The sequence below is a fragment of the Neolamprologus multifasciatus genome, chromosome 15 (assembly GCF_963576455.1).
Source record: "Neolamprologus multifasciatus chromosome 15, fNeoMul1.2, whole genome shotgun sequence".
NCBI lineage: Eukaryota > Metazoa > Chordata > Actinopteri > Cichliformes > Cichlidae > Neolamprologus > Neolamprologus multifasciatus.
Genome location: NC_140453.1, coordinates 32,969,200 through 32,988,238, shown reverse-complemented (window position 1 = coordinate 32,988,238; position 19,039 = coordinate 32,969,200). Strand labels below are relative to the sequence as shown.

The 19,039-nt window shown below is 39.9% G+C and overlaps 2 protein-coding genes across 2 annotated transcripts in view; one reads left to right on the top strand and one right to left on the bottom strand.

Moving 5' to 3' along the window:
- The window catches only part of camsap2a (calmodulin regulated spectrin-associated protein family, member 2a), a 345,786-nt gene that overhangs the window by 100,210 nt on the left and 226,537 nt on the right, over window positions 1–19,039 (bottom strand). The gene's annotated exons all lie outside the window — the stretch shown is intronic.
- LOC146502480 (adhesion G protein-coupled receptor D2) overlaps window positions 1–19,039 on the top strand; it is a 91,139-nt gene that overhangs the window by 24,459 nt on the left and 47,641 nt on the right. Inside the window, exon 21 of the mRNA XM_085132490.1 lies at window positions 15,029–15,070. Coding sequence (XP_084988616.1) covers window positions 15,029–15,070 — 42 coding nt within the window. The remainder of the gene's footprint in view (window positions 1–15,028; window positions 15,071–19,039) is intronic.

The following is a 19,039-nucleotide window of genomic DNA, read 5'->3' as shown; positions in this document are numbered from 1 at the left end:
GACCGTTCTATTTATAAGTTCACCGTCTTGCCTTTTGTATCGGCTGACAACACTTCGCACGCATGCACAAAAATACAGACAAACTCACGCGGCTGTATCGGTAACAGCTCAGGGTGACTAGGTTGGGGATAGTCCTGTTTTTTCTTACTCTGCCTCGTTGCCGCAGATCTGTAGATTTTCCCGGCTTTGATGTATACTTTGCGGGTAATTAGTGGGAACTGGGTCAGTGCAGGGCAAGAAAGCAAAAACCCTGTTGTTCTTTTAGTGGGTGGGTGGTAAGGAGCTGCCGAGGCGGGGGCACGAAGGGTGGACAAGAGTGTCGGAAGGTTAAAAGGCTGTCAAACGTCAGATCCAGTTTGCATTTGATAATTAAAAAAAAAATCCTCTTTTTTTTAAAATGTATTTAAAATAGATAAAAAATATTTGATAACTTTTGAAGCTGTCAAACTGATAGATAAAATATATATGTTAATTATAGTTGAATTTATATTGATTACACCTTAGCGATTACACTGAGTGACAAACCAATGGGTCACACACATCTGGAGCGACTTTGTGTTAAATTATGAGGCAGATAAAATGAAATGATTTGATCTAGGTTACCCAAAGCTGCGCTGTGCTTTTTGCTTGAAAAGTAGCATGTGAATTCTCTCCTCATTTTGGCTAATGTATGTGTGCTGCCACTATTTCTGTTAAGTAGCTGTAATCAAGAATGTGAAGTACAAATTACAAATTAAACCTACAGAATATTCTGTCAAAATTTTTAATATCTGGCAACTCAGTTTCACTGAGTAATACAGTAAATTATAATTTCACAATTTAAACATGACAAGTTCCCATTCTAACTGTACACAAAGGCAGGTCATTAAGAGATCGTCTAGCAGAGATGATTTATGAGCACTATGTGGATGTGTCTGGGAAGCATGGCAGCTACCTGTGTATTTTACTACTAGTACAGTGTAGCATTGTGTAAAAGCAAACAAAACAGTGCGATAGGAGCTGGAGAACAACAGCCATGGCAGCAGGACACTGATTGGGATGTTGATGTCCCCACTGGCCTCTTGCCCTTCCTGCCGTGGCCCATAGCCAGTCCTCCACAGATACCCCGGGTCATTTCCTATGCATGTCAACGCACATAGATATACACTCTTCCCGTCGAGTGTTTACAGCCACATGCTGATTCATATTAATCTGCTTCTCGTCGGGACGGCGTGTAGGGAGGGTCCTGGAGGGTTTATGCGGGACTGGGGGGCCGCTGAAGGTGGGTAAGGCATTCACACACACAACCTGAAAGCCCTGTCTGACAGATTGCACCAGGCCTGGACTTCTTTTTACACTGAGCAGATGTGCTCTCCCACTTGTTTTCCTTAGTAATTATCCCTCATTAAGTGAAAGCATGTGCCAATCAAACAGCTTAGAGAGCAAGAGCAGAGCCTGGGACAGAGTGCAGAGAGAGAGAGGGAGGGAGAGGCGAGGAGGTCTATACCAGGATCTTTAGTTTTTTGTTTTTTTTTAAGCATACTGTCATTTCAGAGTCATTACTAGATTAAAAGCCACCCTTGCCTTCGCTGAAGCAGTTAGAGAGTTGGCATTATTGTGTCTCAGTTGACTTTTTTAGCAGTTACAAATCTAAAAAATTTAATACGTCCCATTGTTCACATTAACTTTCAAACTGAAATATTGCTGTCATTCTCTGCATTGTCATCAAGGCTTCATTGGGATGGAAGCATGCATGACGCATCTTTTTTTGTAAATTTTCTCCCTTTGGATTCTTGTTACATTGAAACGAACAAACAGAGCCCAGTTTTGCAAACGCAGCATCATTTCTTCAGCTTGTGAGAACTTGTGAGAACGTGATTTGAAAGCCACGTCTCCCAGTGGCGCGGTCTCTAAAATAACCTCCTCTGGAGTTGCAAAGGTCAAGGGTTTGAATCCCCAGAGTGCAGCAATTCATGCATGGGTTATGTTTTCAAGTGCTCACTGAGGTTAACAAATACTGATAGTTTCAAAGCTGTATGTGTATTTTTATGCTTTGCTTCTCTTGAAACACTGTTTTTACTATTAGTAATCAGTAACTTAGATTACTGTTACCTGATAAATGGTGGCTGCTTGGTTAATAGCCAAACATAACAAATGATTTAACAAGTCAGGGATGCAGACACTTTTCTCTGATGCTCATGTTGGCAAGGTAGGATTATGTTTATCGATATGTCAGCAGGGCTTGATAAATAATATTGGTATGTTCACAGGGGAAATACCAAGTGCAGGACATTGGGATCATGTACAGCATAGGTGTCAAACTCTGGCCCGTGGGCCAAATTTAGCCTAATTACATTTGGCCCGCGAAGCCATACCAAATTACTATTAGAACTGGCCTACTGGTATTATACAGCTAATATATATATTCTTTAGTATTAAGCTTTGCTTGTTCCATATTCAGTTTTTCAGCAAAACGTGTTTGAGTTCATAAGAAAAGATTCATTGTTATATCTGGAGGAAGATTTTTTTTTTCAATAAATATTAATGTTAGCCCGCGACTTTGTTCCAGTTTTGAATTTTGACCCACTGTGTATTTGAGTTTGACACCCCTGATGTACAGGCTCGACTGCAGAGAAGTAAATAAAATTACAAGAGGTGATAACAAAGGAAATCAAGAAGGAGTCCAAGTAGATAACCAAAAAATAAGGAAGCAAAAGTAATGGGGGCACAAGGGGAAGGCACACAGCAAGATAAACAACTGGGAAGCACCAGTAATCTGCCAGATACATGAATTAAGCAGCGTAGGGTAAGGCTGGGGTTACCTGCTTGCAAAAATGCAAATGGAGCCGACACCACTGGTGTAGTTGTTCTTAATGCGTTATTTTCTAGTCTGCTTGTAGTTGGCTTGTAGATCCTTGCTTGTAATGTCCATGTGGAAAAATGTCAGTCAAAACAAGTTGGAGGGCTTGCTGATCCCAGCAGTCACACTTTGATGGCAAAATTTATTCAATTCAGACCAACGCAAAAGAGCAAAGAAGAGTAACAATGGTGTAATGATGACAAAAAAAAGACAAACCAAACCAAAAATTGAACAAAAAAGAAAAAAATCAACACCCAAGACATAAAAGGAAGGTGACATGTTCCTAACAAAACAGGAAATAACACAGAATAAGAAAAAGAAAGAAATAAAAGAACTCGTTAACACAACAAACAGAATGCACTGGTGAGGTACTCTTGGAGCCCCCTGGTGGCCATACAACGCCTATTGCAGCTTTAAGTCTGTTACAGCTTTACTCACACTTTACATGAATGCAATTTGTGTGACAAGCAAACTTTGAATTTATTTCTGAAAATCTGTGTTGCTCATTTAGATTCTCTTACAAACTGAGTGGGCAGAATGTATTTTTTTATTATTTATTTTTAACTTGTGTGTCCAGCCGTGGACAAAAACGATGAGCCTCACAATGAAGGGGGGGCTGGGAGAAAAGATACGAGTCTCTTCCCAAAAATAAAAGACAGAAAAGAGCGAGAAAAAAAAACGAAGATATATGAAGTCTTCATGTCGATGAGCTATCATTCATTTTCACTTTGAAGTCCTGTGAACCGTAGTGAAGTGTGATTGCATGTGACAGTCGCCGAGTCTCCCAGTTTATCATGATGGATGCACCCTGCCACCGCGGTGGTGTTGTACCGCATGTGTATGCGCGTGCACGAACACAGACAGGCGGATGAATACAGAAAGACACAGAAGTGGGATTATGTTGGGTAGGTGTACGCAGAAACAGAACTACATGCACTCACATGTAGATACACATTATTTTAGACTCTCTTTCTTATTGTCCATTTCTCTCTGTTTTTTATTTTTTATTTTTGGGGTGTTACTAACTCTTAGTGGTTTAATAATTAATTTCTATGAGCTTTTTATTTATGTATGTATTAATTTAGGCAAATAAATAAATAAAAACACTATAAAACTAATATTTTGCATCCTAAAAAATGAAATTATTTCCACTTTTATCAGATGTGAGACAGATTTATGGAAATGCAGTAGGTATGTGAAGCTCCTGCTGCTTTGTAAGGACACTACATTATAAGTTAGATGTATTACTTTTATTTTATTGCTCTGTTTCTTTATTTACAAAACATGACAGTAAGTGTCTCGGGAATAGAAAACGACTTATTAGTTAAAAATAATTTATAGGTTTTTAGAGCACATTATTTTTTCATATGCTACTAATGTGTCTTTAGTCACTTACGTCCTTTACAAATACAAGGTCACAGATTCTGCATAATAATAGATAATAAAGCAAGCAAGGCACCAATCGGCAATTCACATGTCTAAACGAGGGAAAGAAGGTCCGTCTTTCTGTCTCGCTCTCTCTGATTTCTCTCGACAGACATCACTCACCTACACTTCTCAATCTTAACACGTGCCATTAACCTCGGCTGGGCTCACCTTAGTTGAGAAACAGCATAGCAAACGCATCCCATAATGGTACCCGGAGCAACGTTTTTCCTATTTTGCACCCAAAAGCAACTTGTTCAGACTTTGCATATTGCATCCATTTGTCATTGTTAGTCAAGGGCACTGCAACACGGTCTTGTCAGTGGTGCAATTTGCACAAAGTGTTCTGCTCAAATGTTACTGTGCATGCGTAAGAGTTGTTTGTTCGCAGGTTCCAATGTACCTTTCAGGTGCTTTAAAACTGTTTTCATGCCCGCGAATGTATGCATATGAATAAGTCGAACGCGCACCGGCACAAGAACAATAGACCAAGGGCAAATGTGTCATAGTTCTCTAGGCAAAGCGTACACTCTTTATAGAAAAATAAATAATACAAACAAACAAACAAAAACATAATGGTACGTATTTGGGCCCATTAGGGTTGGCACACTTTTTTTGGAAAAATGGTAAGTTGAGGCTCAGGTGGTGTTCAACGTCCAGACACTTGACTTTGATTCTGAGCTTGCTTGCACTTACATAAGAGTGCAATTACTGTTTGGAAGCCACTAAGAGTGCCTGTGCTTGTGGTGGTATATTGGAAGTGTGTGTGTGTGTGTGTGTGTGTGTGTGTGTGTGTGTGTGTGTGTGTGTGTGTGTGTGTGTGTGTTATGCCTTTCCAGCTCCCCATTGCCACATGAAAATAAGTGGCTGGCAGTACATGATTATGTTGCAGCTGTCTGTTAATGTGATCTCCTTCTGACTTGGAAAAATTAAAAAGACATCACATTAAAGACGTCACCTATTTGTCCTTCCCCCAAATATTCTACAATAAAACAGTATATATCATAAATTATATAATTTATCTATGCTGTGATTGCAAATCTCTGCAAAATATCTGGTACCTTCTATATTCTGAAGGCAGTTTAAATGGAAGAAGATGTAGTGATCCAACCACAGTTTGGTGGTAATTCTAATGGTATTTTAATACCAGGTGCAACATATTACTGTGTCTAATTCTGTATACGTATACGGTTTAAGAGTATATACACTAATATGGTATTATGTCTGTTACTGCAACTGAGTGTGCATATATGCGAGTGCATAAAATCAGATTTATATTTGTGAGTGGCCTTTTCTCTAAACTTACCCAGGATCCAGCTGCTGTTTTAGGAGAACTTGTTCCCATCTGACCCCCCCACCCCCTTGTCAGCGGAAAACTGTGAAATTAAAAAAAGATTGACAGCAGGCTCACATACAATTTGACAAGAGGGCGCCCCAAAAAGGCCTGTTGAATACCTAAGTATTTTTAATTAAACAGCTTTCTGCACTGGCGGCCGGCTTTCCCTCGGCAGTTCAAAGACTCTCGCTTTGACCCATGTGTTAAAAGTTTGTATCAGTTTTCCGTGGCTGTGTTTTTCTTGGCGCCCAAGACACGCAACTCGAAATTGTCTTGTTTAAAAGCTAGTTTGTTTACAGTTCACTCTTGTTCCCGTGCTCTCTGTACCGCTCCTCCATTACATTCCCACATGTGTTCCGTGTGATCAGGTTCGGGGTGTAGTTGCCAACTCCCGCTGATCTCGCGGCAGGCTTGGTTTCCGCAAATGCTTCGAAATTTGGTTTATATTAAAGAAAAATTGTCGGAAAAGCAAAAGGAGAGATCTGCCATGTGACAATTACTGTCTTAATTTGCTGTCATCCTGGTTTATTTAAACGCTAAAAAAAACAACTCAAACGGGCCGGTCATCTGTTTTTCTGGAACTTCATCAATAACGTTCGTCCATCTGATGTAAAATCAATATGACACACACTGACACAATGCCAGAGCAATGGCAAATGTGCCGTCATTTGTCATCGAGTGGTAATAAAGATATGTCACAATTGATTTTTGCCCATTTTCTCCCCCTTTCTCTTTATCTCTCGCTCTCCCCATCTCTTCCTTGCTCTTTTTCCCAGTAGCGGTGATGGAAAAAATAAATGACCGTTATTAGGATTAAGTGTGGCCAGACTTGCCAAACTCAATTAATACTTGAGCAAAGGCGCTGTAATAATATGAAGACCTGTGTTTTCACTAAGACGCCTTAACAGACGTTCTTAAAAGAAAAGACAAGGGATTCATAGATGGATGGATGGATTGTTGGGTGGGTCTCTTGTCTAGGAAGAAAGATTTTGTTTTGGCCTCTGCTCCATTTTTTCTTGATTTTTTCTCTTTAAATATATTTAAACTGTAGTTGCCAATCTGTAGAAAAGTGATGAAAGAAAAAAGAGAGTATAGAAACTAAAAATAAATGTACAAATCGCTCCCCGTTGCTGTGCTTGTAGACATCTGCTGCTGCCGATGTTTTCCTTTGTAAATTTTGTTCCTCCACAGTTTCATGTGGCTCTGCGGTGTAAGCGTGTGCGCTCCACTCTGTGTCCGTTGTGTGTATGTTTGTGTGTCAGTTTTGCCATCGCGGTTTGTTGCCGCTGGGTTGTGTGTACCCAAGTTGCACTGGTGGTAGCGAGCAACATCTGTTTCGGGCTTGTTGTTCCTCTTGGCTGCTTTTCAATTGGATTTCCTCAAGCAGGGCCAAAAGCTGTCACCTCTGCCAGGCTCTGTTAGCGATCACCGCCGGCCCCTATATTAAGTAGGTGGTTCAGGGCTAAGCTAATAACTCTCCCTCCTCTCCTGAGCCATCGCACACCAGCACTGGTGTTGCTGCTGGCTTCGGTGTGTGCCTGTTTGTGTGCGAACACTGACAGTTTTCCTCTGCAGCTACACACCCCGTGGAGGCTGGCTGGCTTGGGGGGTCCCCTCCTCAACGTGACAGCCCGACTGACTGGATGTGTGTATGGGGAAAGAAACAGGGAGTCCTAAGGGCTCTTTTTTTAATAGAATAACTTATCCACTTTCTCTAATAATGTGCAGTGAGAAAGAAACAGGAAGAAAACTTTGGCACATACCCAAATCAAAATTTAGGTTATTCCAGTTGTCAGGACTGGATGAATTCTGTAACAATCTTTTTCAATTGTACAAATTCTCTATAAATGCTTGATGTCATGCTTTTGTGCACAACAGAGGCCAACTTTAAGATGATTGAGAGTGTGATGATTTATTTTCACAGCCATCTTTACAGTAGGGTCGACTGAGTTTGCACCATAATGAATACAGTGCTCACTTGCTGCAAACGTGAGCAATTTCAGCTTGAAAGATGTGACGCCACCCAAATCTTAAAAACCTGTTTGGTTTGACTTTTATTTTTCCACTGCAAGCACCTTCTCTCATTCATATCTTGAGCAGTTCTGGGTGCTACAAAGCATTTATTGGGTGGCGTTTACCTCAAACTGACAGAGTGGCAGGCTGCCCGTCTACCTGCCTTCACTTCTTCTTGCCAGCATCTCTTTCCAGCTGGAGCAGTTGCGTGGAGCTGGATTCAAACCGAGGGCCTGCAAAGTATCAACTCCCTGTTTCACAGCTTTGACAGACACTTTGATTTGACATGCCACGAACAGTTAAAGTGAAAGTTATGTATACATGTTAATTAAACTGTTTATGTGTGGAGGGGTCAGAGACATTAGCAAGTCCCAGCGCAGAAGTGTGAATTTCTTTTCTTTTTCCCCCCATCACGGTGTTTTAACCTCTTCTGTCTCTCATTTCCTTAATGATTACCAGGTGTGAGGGCAGAATTTTTCCTCCCCTTTTTTTGCCAAGTGGAGATGCGGATAGCTCTATTTGTGAAAAGTGTCTCTGTGTGTTTGAATTTAGGCGAGGATATTTGACGTCGGGCCCAGCTTGTTCAAAAGGCTCTCGTTTCTGGCAGAGAGTGACTCTGGAATTCACTGAGGGGATGTGGAGGTGGTGGTCTTCAGTTGCTTAAGAAAAGGCTGTTGGTCTGTTTGAAATATGTAATTTGTGAAAACTGTATCTATTTTGATTTGTGATTTTCAGTTAGACAGCATAGACGGAGTTAGTATAAATCACTTCTGACATTAAGCAATTTCTACATTCTACATGTTTGGTTCTAATACTGGGATCGAAACTTTGAACTAGAAGTTTTTTTTTCTTTATGCATCTCTGTTGCAAAAATAGAGATACAGAAATATTCACAAAGGAGAATCAAATGCTTAAAGTAAAAAAAACCCTGTTACTTGTCTTATAAATTGACATATTAAATTTTGTATACAGTAGTGTGCATAAGACTAAGCTTCTCATTTTTTATAATTTGCTAGGAAAATGGGAACTACTGTACAGTTTGCAAGGCAGATATACAATTGTAACAAGCACAGCTTTCTTTCCTGTCAAAATGTCGCATTTGGCATTTTCTATAGATGCGACACAAGAAATGGGAGCAAATGTGTTTTTGCGACATATTGAGAGTAGCAAAATCCCTAAAGATACAATTTTAAATTGGTTCTTTCCTAAATTGTCTTTATGTCTAGACAGAACATTGGTTCATCCTTTGAGTTCGGTGCCCTTTGCTTTATTGATTCATAGGTCAGTGTTAAGTGGCTTAACTAAAAAGAAAAACTACAGCTGGAAGTTATCAGGTACAATGACTGGATTGAAAATAAGTGAAAAAGCAGCCAATGTCCAAAGAAAAACTGCTATAGAAATCATAGAAACTGTTGCTCAAGACCACGGTTATAAAAATATTTTTAAAAAGGAGTTGGCTGAAAATGTACACATCTATTGTATATAGATCTGTTTTACTGCAAGTCATTTGTACCACTAAGTAAAAATAATAATGAGGATGCAGCCATACTGGTTCTTTTTTCAATCTAACAAGCAGACAGAACAGCAGACTTCCCTGTCATTATATCTCATGTTAACGTTTAAGCTCCTTCTCATACTACAGGGAGCGTTGGGCTGACTGAGACAATACATTCCAGCGAGAAAGAAAAAGCTGCCCTGCCACTCCCTCTCCCCTTGCCAAGACACAGCCCTTCCACCTTAATCATAGTTTTCATATCTGTACATTGAAAATTTGTTTCCCAAGGACGGTGCCATAAAACTACTGCTTTTTGAGATTTTTACCTGCCAGCTCTCTGCTTCCTTTCTCTACACAAGTGGGGAGGTTGATGGAAGTGGGAAATAGGGGCGTTGATAGTAAGTGAGGGGAGAAATGTAGAGGGATTATTCTCTGGGAATTCTTTGAGAGGTTCAAGGGTTCAACATTGCATATGCCATAAACAAATAGTGTAATAATTTTCTTTTTTTTATATAAGAGAAAGTGGCTTTTTTTGTGTCACTGCTGAACAGGGATACAGGGATGAATTCTCAGTGTTAAAGACTGAAAATACCTGAAAATTGTGTTTAATTGATCATGTTGATCAATTAAACACAATCAAGTTAAAACAATATAAGTTGTGTGCACAAGTTGTAGCAGCCTTTAGTGGTCAGCCAGTGTGTAAGTTATGTTTTAAATAATTGTCTTGTGTTATCTTGCTGAACTATTGTCGTACCGCACTGTACACTGTCCATCAGCAACCTTGTATTCTGTAGAAAATATTATTGAGCTAAACGATCAGTTGCTACCAGCTCATTCATTTTGTCTTGTCATAAAATCAAATGACTGTGAAACGTGAAAAAACCTAGAGTCAGATCTGTTCTCTGGCACCTGAATCTGTTATCTGAAAGTCAAACTGCTTTATTATCTAATAACGCAGGAGTTTCCAGTCTTAATTCATGCAGATAGGCAAAAACGACGTCTGTATTTGCCAAAGATCTGTAGTTTTTTTTTGACATTTGAGGGAGTTAAGCTCCATTTAATATATTCTCTTACAAAGCAGACACTTAAACACAGGAATAAAGCTTTTATTACAAGTATAACCAGCGGTTAATGGCTCACCTTAAATATTTAATGCACTCAGCTGATGCTTTTACGAAGAGTGAGTTGCAAGGACAACAGAGGTAAATTTCCAAAGGAGGTTGTCGACATCACAAACAGCCAGTAGTAAACAATATCAGGGCTAGCCGCTTTAAATGGCTTGACTCAGAGTTCTTGAAAGTAAATCGATGTCTGACTTTCATTTGTTCTTTCTGTTTCCCAGACAAAACTCTCAGTATCTCTGATAAGTAGGATCGCGCGTGCACGTTTAAACAAACGCACTTTCCTGCCCGGCACTGCGGCAGAGCAGTGGTGTTTTTGGTCAAACACAGTAACTTTTTAAACATACAATTGTTCCATAATTAGTGAGATGCTAATTAATTTATGCTCCCCTGTTTGATGTACAGTATGGCAATACTTTGAAAGCAACTGTGTTCGTTCTTTGCATAAATTTGTAGCGTTTTCTGCAGAGTTCAAAAGAAACGCGGCAGAGTTTAGAAAGGCACGCTTGCATTTAAATAATGCGCCCCATTTTCCCGTCTGTTTGTTTTTAGGGATAATATTAATGAATTAACATTTTAAACAATCCGTCATTATTGTTGCGCTGCCACTTATTTTTAACTCAATTAGATTTTAATAGATCATTTTTTCCTAATGTGCACACTATGTTCTCCCCACTTTGTTCACTGCACAACAAAAGATTAATTACAAATAAGAGGAATGATCAAAAACATGATAATCAAATTGCAACAATAAGTTGGGAATTGCAATTCTAATGCAATACAATAGAGTATGTGTTGCAAATTAACCACCCACTGTCTGTTAGTGTGTGTGTGTGCTTGCTAACTTGTGTGCATGTGTCTGTGTGTGCAAACAGTATGGAGCCACGCTGGGTTTACATACATGATAAACACTTTGCTTGTGCTTTTAAATAATTCTCAATGGACATCACAGGTTGAGATTTTAACGTTTTACCTTATAGAGATCTAATTATTATATATTTATCAGCAGAAGGACAGACACCCCAAATACAGCCGATATAGTAACAATCTATAGTACCAAATCGCGAGTGATGTCCATTTAGAGTCAGTCCATATCATTTTTAAAAAATGACAAAAAAACATATCTCTTTACTTTTCAAAAGCCTTTTACTTGCCGACATTAAATAATATACCCTCACCGTCCACTTCATCACGCACATCTAAGGTTAAACTGCTTCTTACCACAAACTTTGTGCATTTAGGCATGCAGACATGCTCACGATGCCCTGCTGAAGTTCAAAATGAGCATTTTCCTCAAAGAACTATATCTTTGAGCTGATAGAAAGGAAACGATAACTATATATAAATAACTAGGGGTGGGTTTTTATAATGGATTTATCGATTAAAATCGATTCTGGCTTGGATAATGTAAAATCGATTCATTAAAATCCTGAATCGATTTTTTAATATAAATTTATTTTGCCCGAAATGCCAGAATCTCTGGTGAAACCTCACAAAATTTCAACAACCACCAAACAGCTAAGACAGTAAATGAGAGCAGGAACACGGATTCTGCACATAGACTTAAACACACAGCGCAACCCGCGGATCAGAATCAGTGAGATGTCGCTTTTCTCACAATCGGGGCTGAAAGCCGACAGCTCGCTGATTCTGATCTGTCGGCGGGTCCGCGCTTTGTGTTCACGCCCTTTATGCGCTGATTCTAAAGCTGGCAGTTTTATCTCTCTCCAAACAATATTGACCGAACCAGCAGCAAAAGAAGATCTAAACTACGCTTCACATAAACATCGTCATGAATTCCTGCTGACTTTTACTGTTTTGCTTCGACCACGATGCACAGCTCTCTCTCTCTCTCTCTCTCTCTCTCTCTCTCTCTCTCTCTCTCTCTTCAAGAACAGTTTCCTGTCTAAAAATCTGTTTTCTTCATTATTCGCGTGCTTGTTACGCACAAGTCTGCCTTTGTTTACAGTGCTGTTGGCCGCTGTTTTTTTTCCCTTTTACATTCTTCCGAAAAGAAAACCTCATTTCTGCTGTTCAATACTGAAAAAATGTAAACTTTTTAAAATTATTCAAAATGCAAAACGCTTAGCGTGTCCCTAATAAAACCGCTGTAACTTCAGAGGTAATGTTCATGTGTTGATTAATGGTTTTCTTTCGTTTTTGATGTACTGCAGAATATTTTTATAAAATCCCAGGCCAGGAAAATCACCTTCATGTTTTTCTGTGTTTTATCTTCAGCTACTTTGACACAAAGGCATCTGCTGTGACGCTTACACCTTTGATAAAGTCTTGCATGTGTCAGCTTCCTTTTTATTGATACAAAAATATGTAAATGTACTGATCTGAATTATAATATTTCTGACTGTCAAAATTTCCCAGATTTAAATCGAAACGAATCGATTCGAATTAAATCAAATTGTGGATCGAATCGATTCGGGACCTTGTGAATCAGAATTGAATCGATTCTAGAAATCAGTGACAATACCCAGCCCTATAAATAACCATTTATTACAACCAAGGTATGCAGAACAGCATCTCTGAGCACCCCATCCCTGAAACAGAGGGGCTAAAGCAGCTTCCACTCATGTCGGCCTGAAAACAGGAATTGATACAGTTCACACAGGCTAAACAAAAGACTAGAAGACAGGAAGACTGGTCTGATGAATGGTCATTTCTCCTGCAACATTCAGATTTTAGGGTCAAAATTTGGCATATACAACGCTGAAAGTGTGGATCCATCCTGCCTCGTATCAACAGTTCACACCGGTGGTAGTGTCGAAATGGTGTGTGGGATATTTTCTTGGCACACTTTTGGGTCCCTTTAGTACCTAACAATGTGACCAGTAAGTGTATAGATTCAATTGACTGCTAAAAAAACCTGCTGAAAAACGTCCAGGCTCGGCATTTATCTAGAGTAGCCTTTCACCTTTGCAGTCCACAGTCTCTTTGAGCTCGAGTGTCATCTAATGCTCGTAAATTGGAGCAGAGATGATAACAGATGAAAAGATGATCTTGCCGTCACACTTGGAAAACAACACAGTCTCATCCTTCATTCGTTGATTCATTTATTTATTTAACGTGAAGACAAGGTTTTGTGTTCTTTTTGTAACATTCTTTCATTGAACATTTGAAACTGAATGCTCCAATTACTCCTGTGTATCGGGTAGTTAAAGTATAAGCTATGGGATGCACTTTGAAAACCAGAAACCTCAGCTCACCCACTGTTATTAGGTCACCAACCTCACCTATGCTCTCATGGTCACACTGTGCTATGGAAATATTTTTGTTTTTATTTGTATCTATTTTTTGGCCACTTCACATGCATATGTAGCAGACGGATCTTGGTGTGCGATTCCTTGTTGTGTCTTCAGAATGGCAGAGACAAGAGAAATTGTCAGTTGTACGCAAGGTGTCACCAGCCTGCACGACAGACGGGGCAATTCAGTCCCCGGAGGACAATGCGGCCAGGTGAATTTGTAGTAGCTTGGCCTAGAGGTCATCATCGTCAGCCACTGTCGCCCTGTCACTCCGAATGGGCCCCCAAATCATGTTGTCAATGGTGATGCATCGAGATCTTCCTCGGGCAAAAATTGGATGCTCCAAACTCAGCTTGATTGATGCATTGGGCAGGTTGTGCCTGCCCGTCTTCGGGATGTGTCCTTACCCAGGTTTAAAGATGAAGCAACAGAGACGTACTTGGCTGCGGTGAAAGCAGAGAGATGTACTTTTAAAAGTTTTTTTTTTGTTTTTTTTGTGCTAGCGGTTTTCTTATCAAAGAATCTACCATATCTATCAGCCTTGAAATTTATAGGATTTTAACTGCCTTTTCATTTTTCTCGGTACATCTTTTGTGGCACGGTTCAATCAGTGTTCTGAGAATGTTGTTCTCACTGTTTTCATTGAGGCATCAGGATTACATTATGGCTCGAAGGCGAATGCACAGCTTGTACATTCAGTGGATGCCACAATGAAACGGAATGAAAAATAGCTGTTTTTCTGTGACCAAAAGTGCAGCCTTTATGCATCCAAGGGCATGGCATTCTTGGGCCCTGGGTACTAGCCGTGGAGTGTTGTGAACATGAAATATCTTCTTTTATGTGCCATTTTTTTCATTATGCTCCCTCTGTCTCTTTCTTTCTCCGCTTTCCTCCAATGGTTTTTCCTTGATGGTCTCGTCTGGCCCGGGTTGCTCTCTTTCTGTGTGTCTGAGTGTGGGGCTGTGTACACGTGAGTGTGTTTTAATAGACGCCACTGTTAATGCTGTCTTTATTGCCTCGTTTCTTGCTATTTGCGTCGATTTATGAGCACCGATTTTCTGTTTCTTTACATAATGCGTGTGCTCTGTGTGTATTTGTTAGTACTCAATCGTATAATTGTGTTTTTTTTTATGTCAGAGAACACAGTATGAATATAGGCACTTGAGATTTTCTATTTCAATAAAACTGTGTGGAACCTTGGGTTGAAGCCTTTGATGGCTTAGCGCAGCCTGCAACGAGGAAGGAGTCTTGCAGACGAAACAAATGCAAGCCGTGCTTTATACAGAGGTGGCCCACTTCGGAGAAGTTGTCCTACTTCTTTCCTCATTACTTCCGACTAAAGTCTAATTCAGCTCTGCGCGACTAGAATAGACTTCAAATCAGCCTTACCTGCATGTGTCACTCCGCTCATTAGTTTTGATCTTTTTTCTTCTTCTTCTTCTTTTATTTTTATTAGAAATATAAGAGAGAAAACAGGTGTAACAACTTTGTCCTCCTCTTCTTTCTTTCTCCCTTTCTCTCTTTCTTTGTCTGTGTTTACAGGGCCTGTTCATCTTTCTGATATATGGGGTGTACAACACAGAGGTAAGTCTGCATTGTGTCTCAAGGCTGTTGGAGTGAATGAGAGAAATGACAAGTTTCTGATGGGCTCCTTGCTTAAAATCAGCGTGGGTGGGGTGCGCCAGAGTGTGTGTGTGTGTGTGTGTGTGTGTGGATGGGTAGAGGGATGAGAAGGAGGGGAGGGGACATCGTTTCCATGCGAGCGTCCCACTGCCCTTCATGCTTGGACTAACTTATATGCATCTGAGTCCAACCATTTAACACTGACACGCTGCAGTTCTCAGCCACTCATTCCTCACCCACATTGGCTAATATTTCACTGCCTCTTTAAGTTTTTAAACTCACAGCCCTCCATTTAGCATCCTGACAAAGCTGCTGGCCAGGGCTTTGCAGGGCTCCAAGCAGTACCCGTAATTGAACCGAAAAAAAAAAAAGGTAGTGGTGGTGGTGGGGGGGGGGGGACAATATGCAACAAACAATATAGAATGAAGGGTGATAAAATGCAATCTTACTGCCTTATTACCATTTACCAAACCATAGCTGTGCGGGGGTGGAGAATGGTTGAGCGTCTAGACGGAGAGTTGTGATTTAATGGATGAGTCGCATGTGACAAAAATCACTCTTGGTCAACTGTGGCTCTTTGTAAAGTCTGCATAGGTGATGCTGCGTTTAAACTTAGGCCCACCTTCCAAAGTTGCATGTGAAAATTTAAAATTCAAAAGTCTGAAAAATGTGCAAAAATAAAGAAAGCAACAAGCAAATAGAAAAGACTGAATGTAAATGCAGCATATGAAGCAAAATCTAAGACTCCGTTTCTGCGGCTTGCTATTCATTTATGGTGAATACACATATACGCTGTCTTTTTGTTAGGCTTTTCTTTGACTGAATACACAAGGTCATTGGTCATTAGTCCATCCTCCTCCACTGCTCTTTTCTATTTCTCTTTCTTTAGTCTCATTTATTTCAGCTTTCTGTCAATATCACCTGGCTGCTGACCATCAAAGAAAACATCTCGAGTTTTCTGTCCTTTTCCATTTTGTTTTCTCCCTCCTTTCTTCTCGAGAGCGTCGAGAGCAGCGTCCCTGAGTCATAGGCGACGTACTGACAATGCAGATCCAGGGAGGGATGACCTTTCGCGCTGTAAAATACATCAATATAGCATTCTTGCTTAAGTGGCTTTTCAGTGCTCGGGAATTTGTTTTCCTACACTCACGTTGTCCTTGACCCTGAGGTCCTCGTGGTTTGTGAGCAGCTCCTTTTCAGGTTTGATTTTCAAGAGGACCTCACTGTTGTGGTAAAATTTGGGGGAAACAAAACAAAACAGAAAAGCGAGTAATTATTTCATCTGCTCCCACTGACCCCGCCATCACCTCTCGCTTTTCTTTTGTTTCTACTTTTTCCTCCAGATTGTGACACTTGGCAACGTCGGCTTTCGGTTTCAGCCTTCGTGACCCCTTAAAAGAAAATATTTGCTTGGTAAAAATTTTATTATTTTATTAATTTTTTTGTAAGGATCCTGTGGGCAGGATATACGGTATCCTGGCATTTTGATTCATTAAAAAGCTGTCTTGGAAGGGACTTTCAGCGACAGCTGGTATAGCACATGGCAGGTACACAAAACACACAGTGAGCACACTGTGTGTAAAAACTTTGCAAAGTTGCTGTTAGTTGTTAACATTTAAAACAGATGAGTCTAACCGCCTCTGTGTCAGGAGATTTCGCTTTGATATTCTTAAGGTGGTGAATTAACTAGTGCCTGAAAGTCAGGGCATGCTCCATTTATGAAGCCGGTTTCTAGGCTGAATAATTACAATTGTGTATGGTATGGAAGAGAGACTACATCTGCTGCTATTACCCTCAAAATGTATCGTTTTAATTGCTAATTACCTGACAGTAGCTTTCCATTATTCATTGCAATTAGCTTTTCCTTGGTGGTCACCTTGTAATCCCACGCTTTGATGACCTTTTATTTCCATCAGCTCCAAGGATGTCGGCAGGTGTTGTCGGGCAGACTGCTTTAATATGGTAATCGCTTAACATCCATTTACATGGGAAACCATGCTTTGCATCCTTTGCATCATTGCGAAACCTTGAGTGTGCGCAAACCCCTTAAACGCATAACGATCATCTAAAACAATGCCCTTCCCCTCATTGTCAAATGATTAATTAAGTTGTGTCATGTAATTGCCTCAGCTCACTGGCTGCTTTTGAGATCAGTGAAACCCTCGCGTCTCATTTCCCCCATTAAAATAATGTTAAGATAGTGTCTGTCCAACATCTGCACTGTGTTGACGACCTCCTTAGTATCTTGTCAGAAATAATAGAAGGGTTTTCGAAACGCAATGCTGGCGTTGTTGATTTTGCCTTGTCACGAGGCTTAGGCTCTCTTCATTATGTCGCCCTTCAGCAGTGGTACGTATGCAAAACATCTTCTGCATACACATGCTGTCTCTGAGACCGTGTGTATGCGTTCACTGTGGTGTCATAATTTATAACACGGCGTGACTTAATGAAGCCATAAGCCATAATGCATATTCACTAACGTTGTGGGCCGGGCTGGGACGGGCTGTAGTGATAAGTGCCCAGCCGATACAAATTTACAGTTAGTGCTGACAGAGGGCACAAACACAAGAGCGCGCACGCATACGCAAACATCCACACGCTCACGCTCACAAGTACCAGAGGATTTTGAAGAAGATAGGAATAACTGAACTACCGGCAATTTTTTAACCTATTTTTATTTACTTATTTATTAGTATTTTGTTAGTAAACTGTTAAAGAAATTTTAATAACAAAATAATAACAGCGCTAGGGCTGGGGGAAAAAATCGATACTGTGTAGTACCGTGATTTTTTGTTTGCTAATAATGTATCGATACAGGGACAGCAGAAATCGATATTTTGTTACAAAAAAGGTTTTTGTGCTCTGACTTCAGAGCATGTTGATCCTTTTTCTGAGCAAGAATCCTGACATTCCTTCACTGTCCAAATGTGTTTAACTTGTTTTTTGGCAGCAATAAACATGACAGTTTACTTATTTTAATTTAAGACATGTTTTATTTTAATTAAGTTTAAAACTTTTTTATTTAATGTAAAATTATATTTTGTTTTAATTTACTTTCAAATTCTTCAGTTGCTGAAGGGGCTGCATAGTTTTCATAAACTGCATAGTTCAGAATAGCTATAATTGTACCAGATGGTTGATTCAGTTAAGTTGGACTAGACTGTAATACAAACCGTTCAGTTTGTCAACAATAAAACTGACTGAAATGAAAGACTGAGTATGAGACTTTGATATTAGATAAAATGAATATTGATAAAGTTTACCTTTATGTACAGAATCTGAATATCGCAAAATATTTTAAAAAATTGCAATAATATCGTATCGTGCGTTAAGTATTGTGATAATATCGTATCGTGGGATGTATGGTGATTCCCACCTCTAAACAGCGCCCCAATAGAAATTAAAGAATAAAGTTGGTTTAATAAAGTATAGGAATAGAAAAAATGTAAGAATTAATTTTTGTATCCTGTAATATTTATTTCACTGTACTGAGAAATTAGCAAAATGTAATTGAAGCAAAGCAGTTCTAGTACTATATATATATATATATATATATCAACTTCTGTCTGGTATTTTATGTGTTAAATGAAGGTGTGCAGTACACTGTTTCATCTGAGTGTAAAAATGTAATCTGTTCTGCTAGGGCAGTCCCTTCTCCTCCAATAGCTCCCATTTGTTGGTCCCGGCGCTCTGTGTTGACAGATGATAGCTTGAAGTCGTCTCCTTAGTTTGCCAGCTCTATGTGTCACTTTCAAGTCCCATTAGCCGCTGGGACATGCTGGAGCACCCTCTCGCACACACATACACTATCCCAACCACTGCGTGTCAGTGTCTGCAAACTAACCCTCAAAATATGTTCCTTCCATTCCACATTTTATTCTCCCTTCTCCATTTTTACACTTTGCATACTCGCAGGTGTTTTGCTGTGGA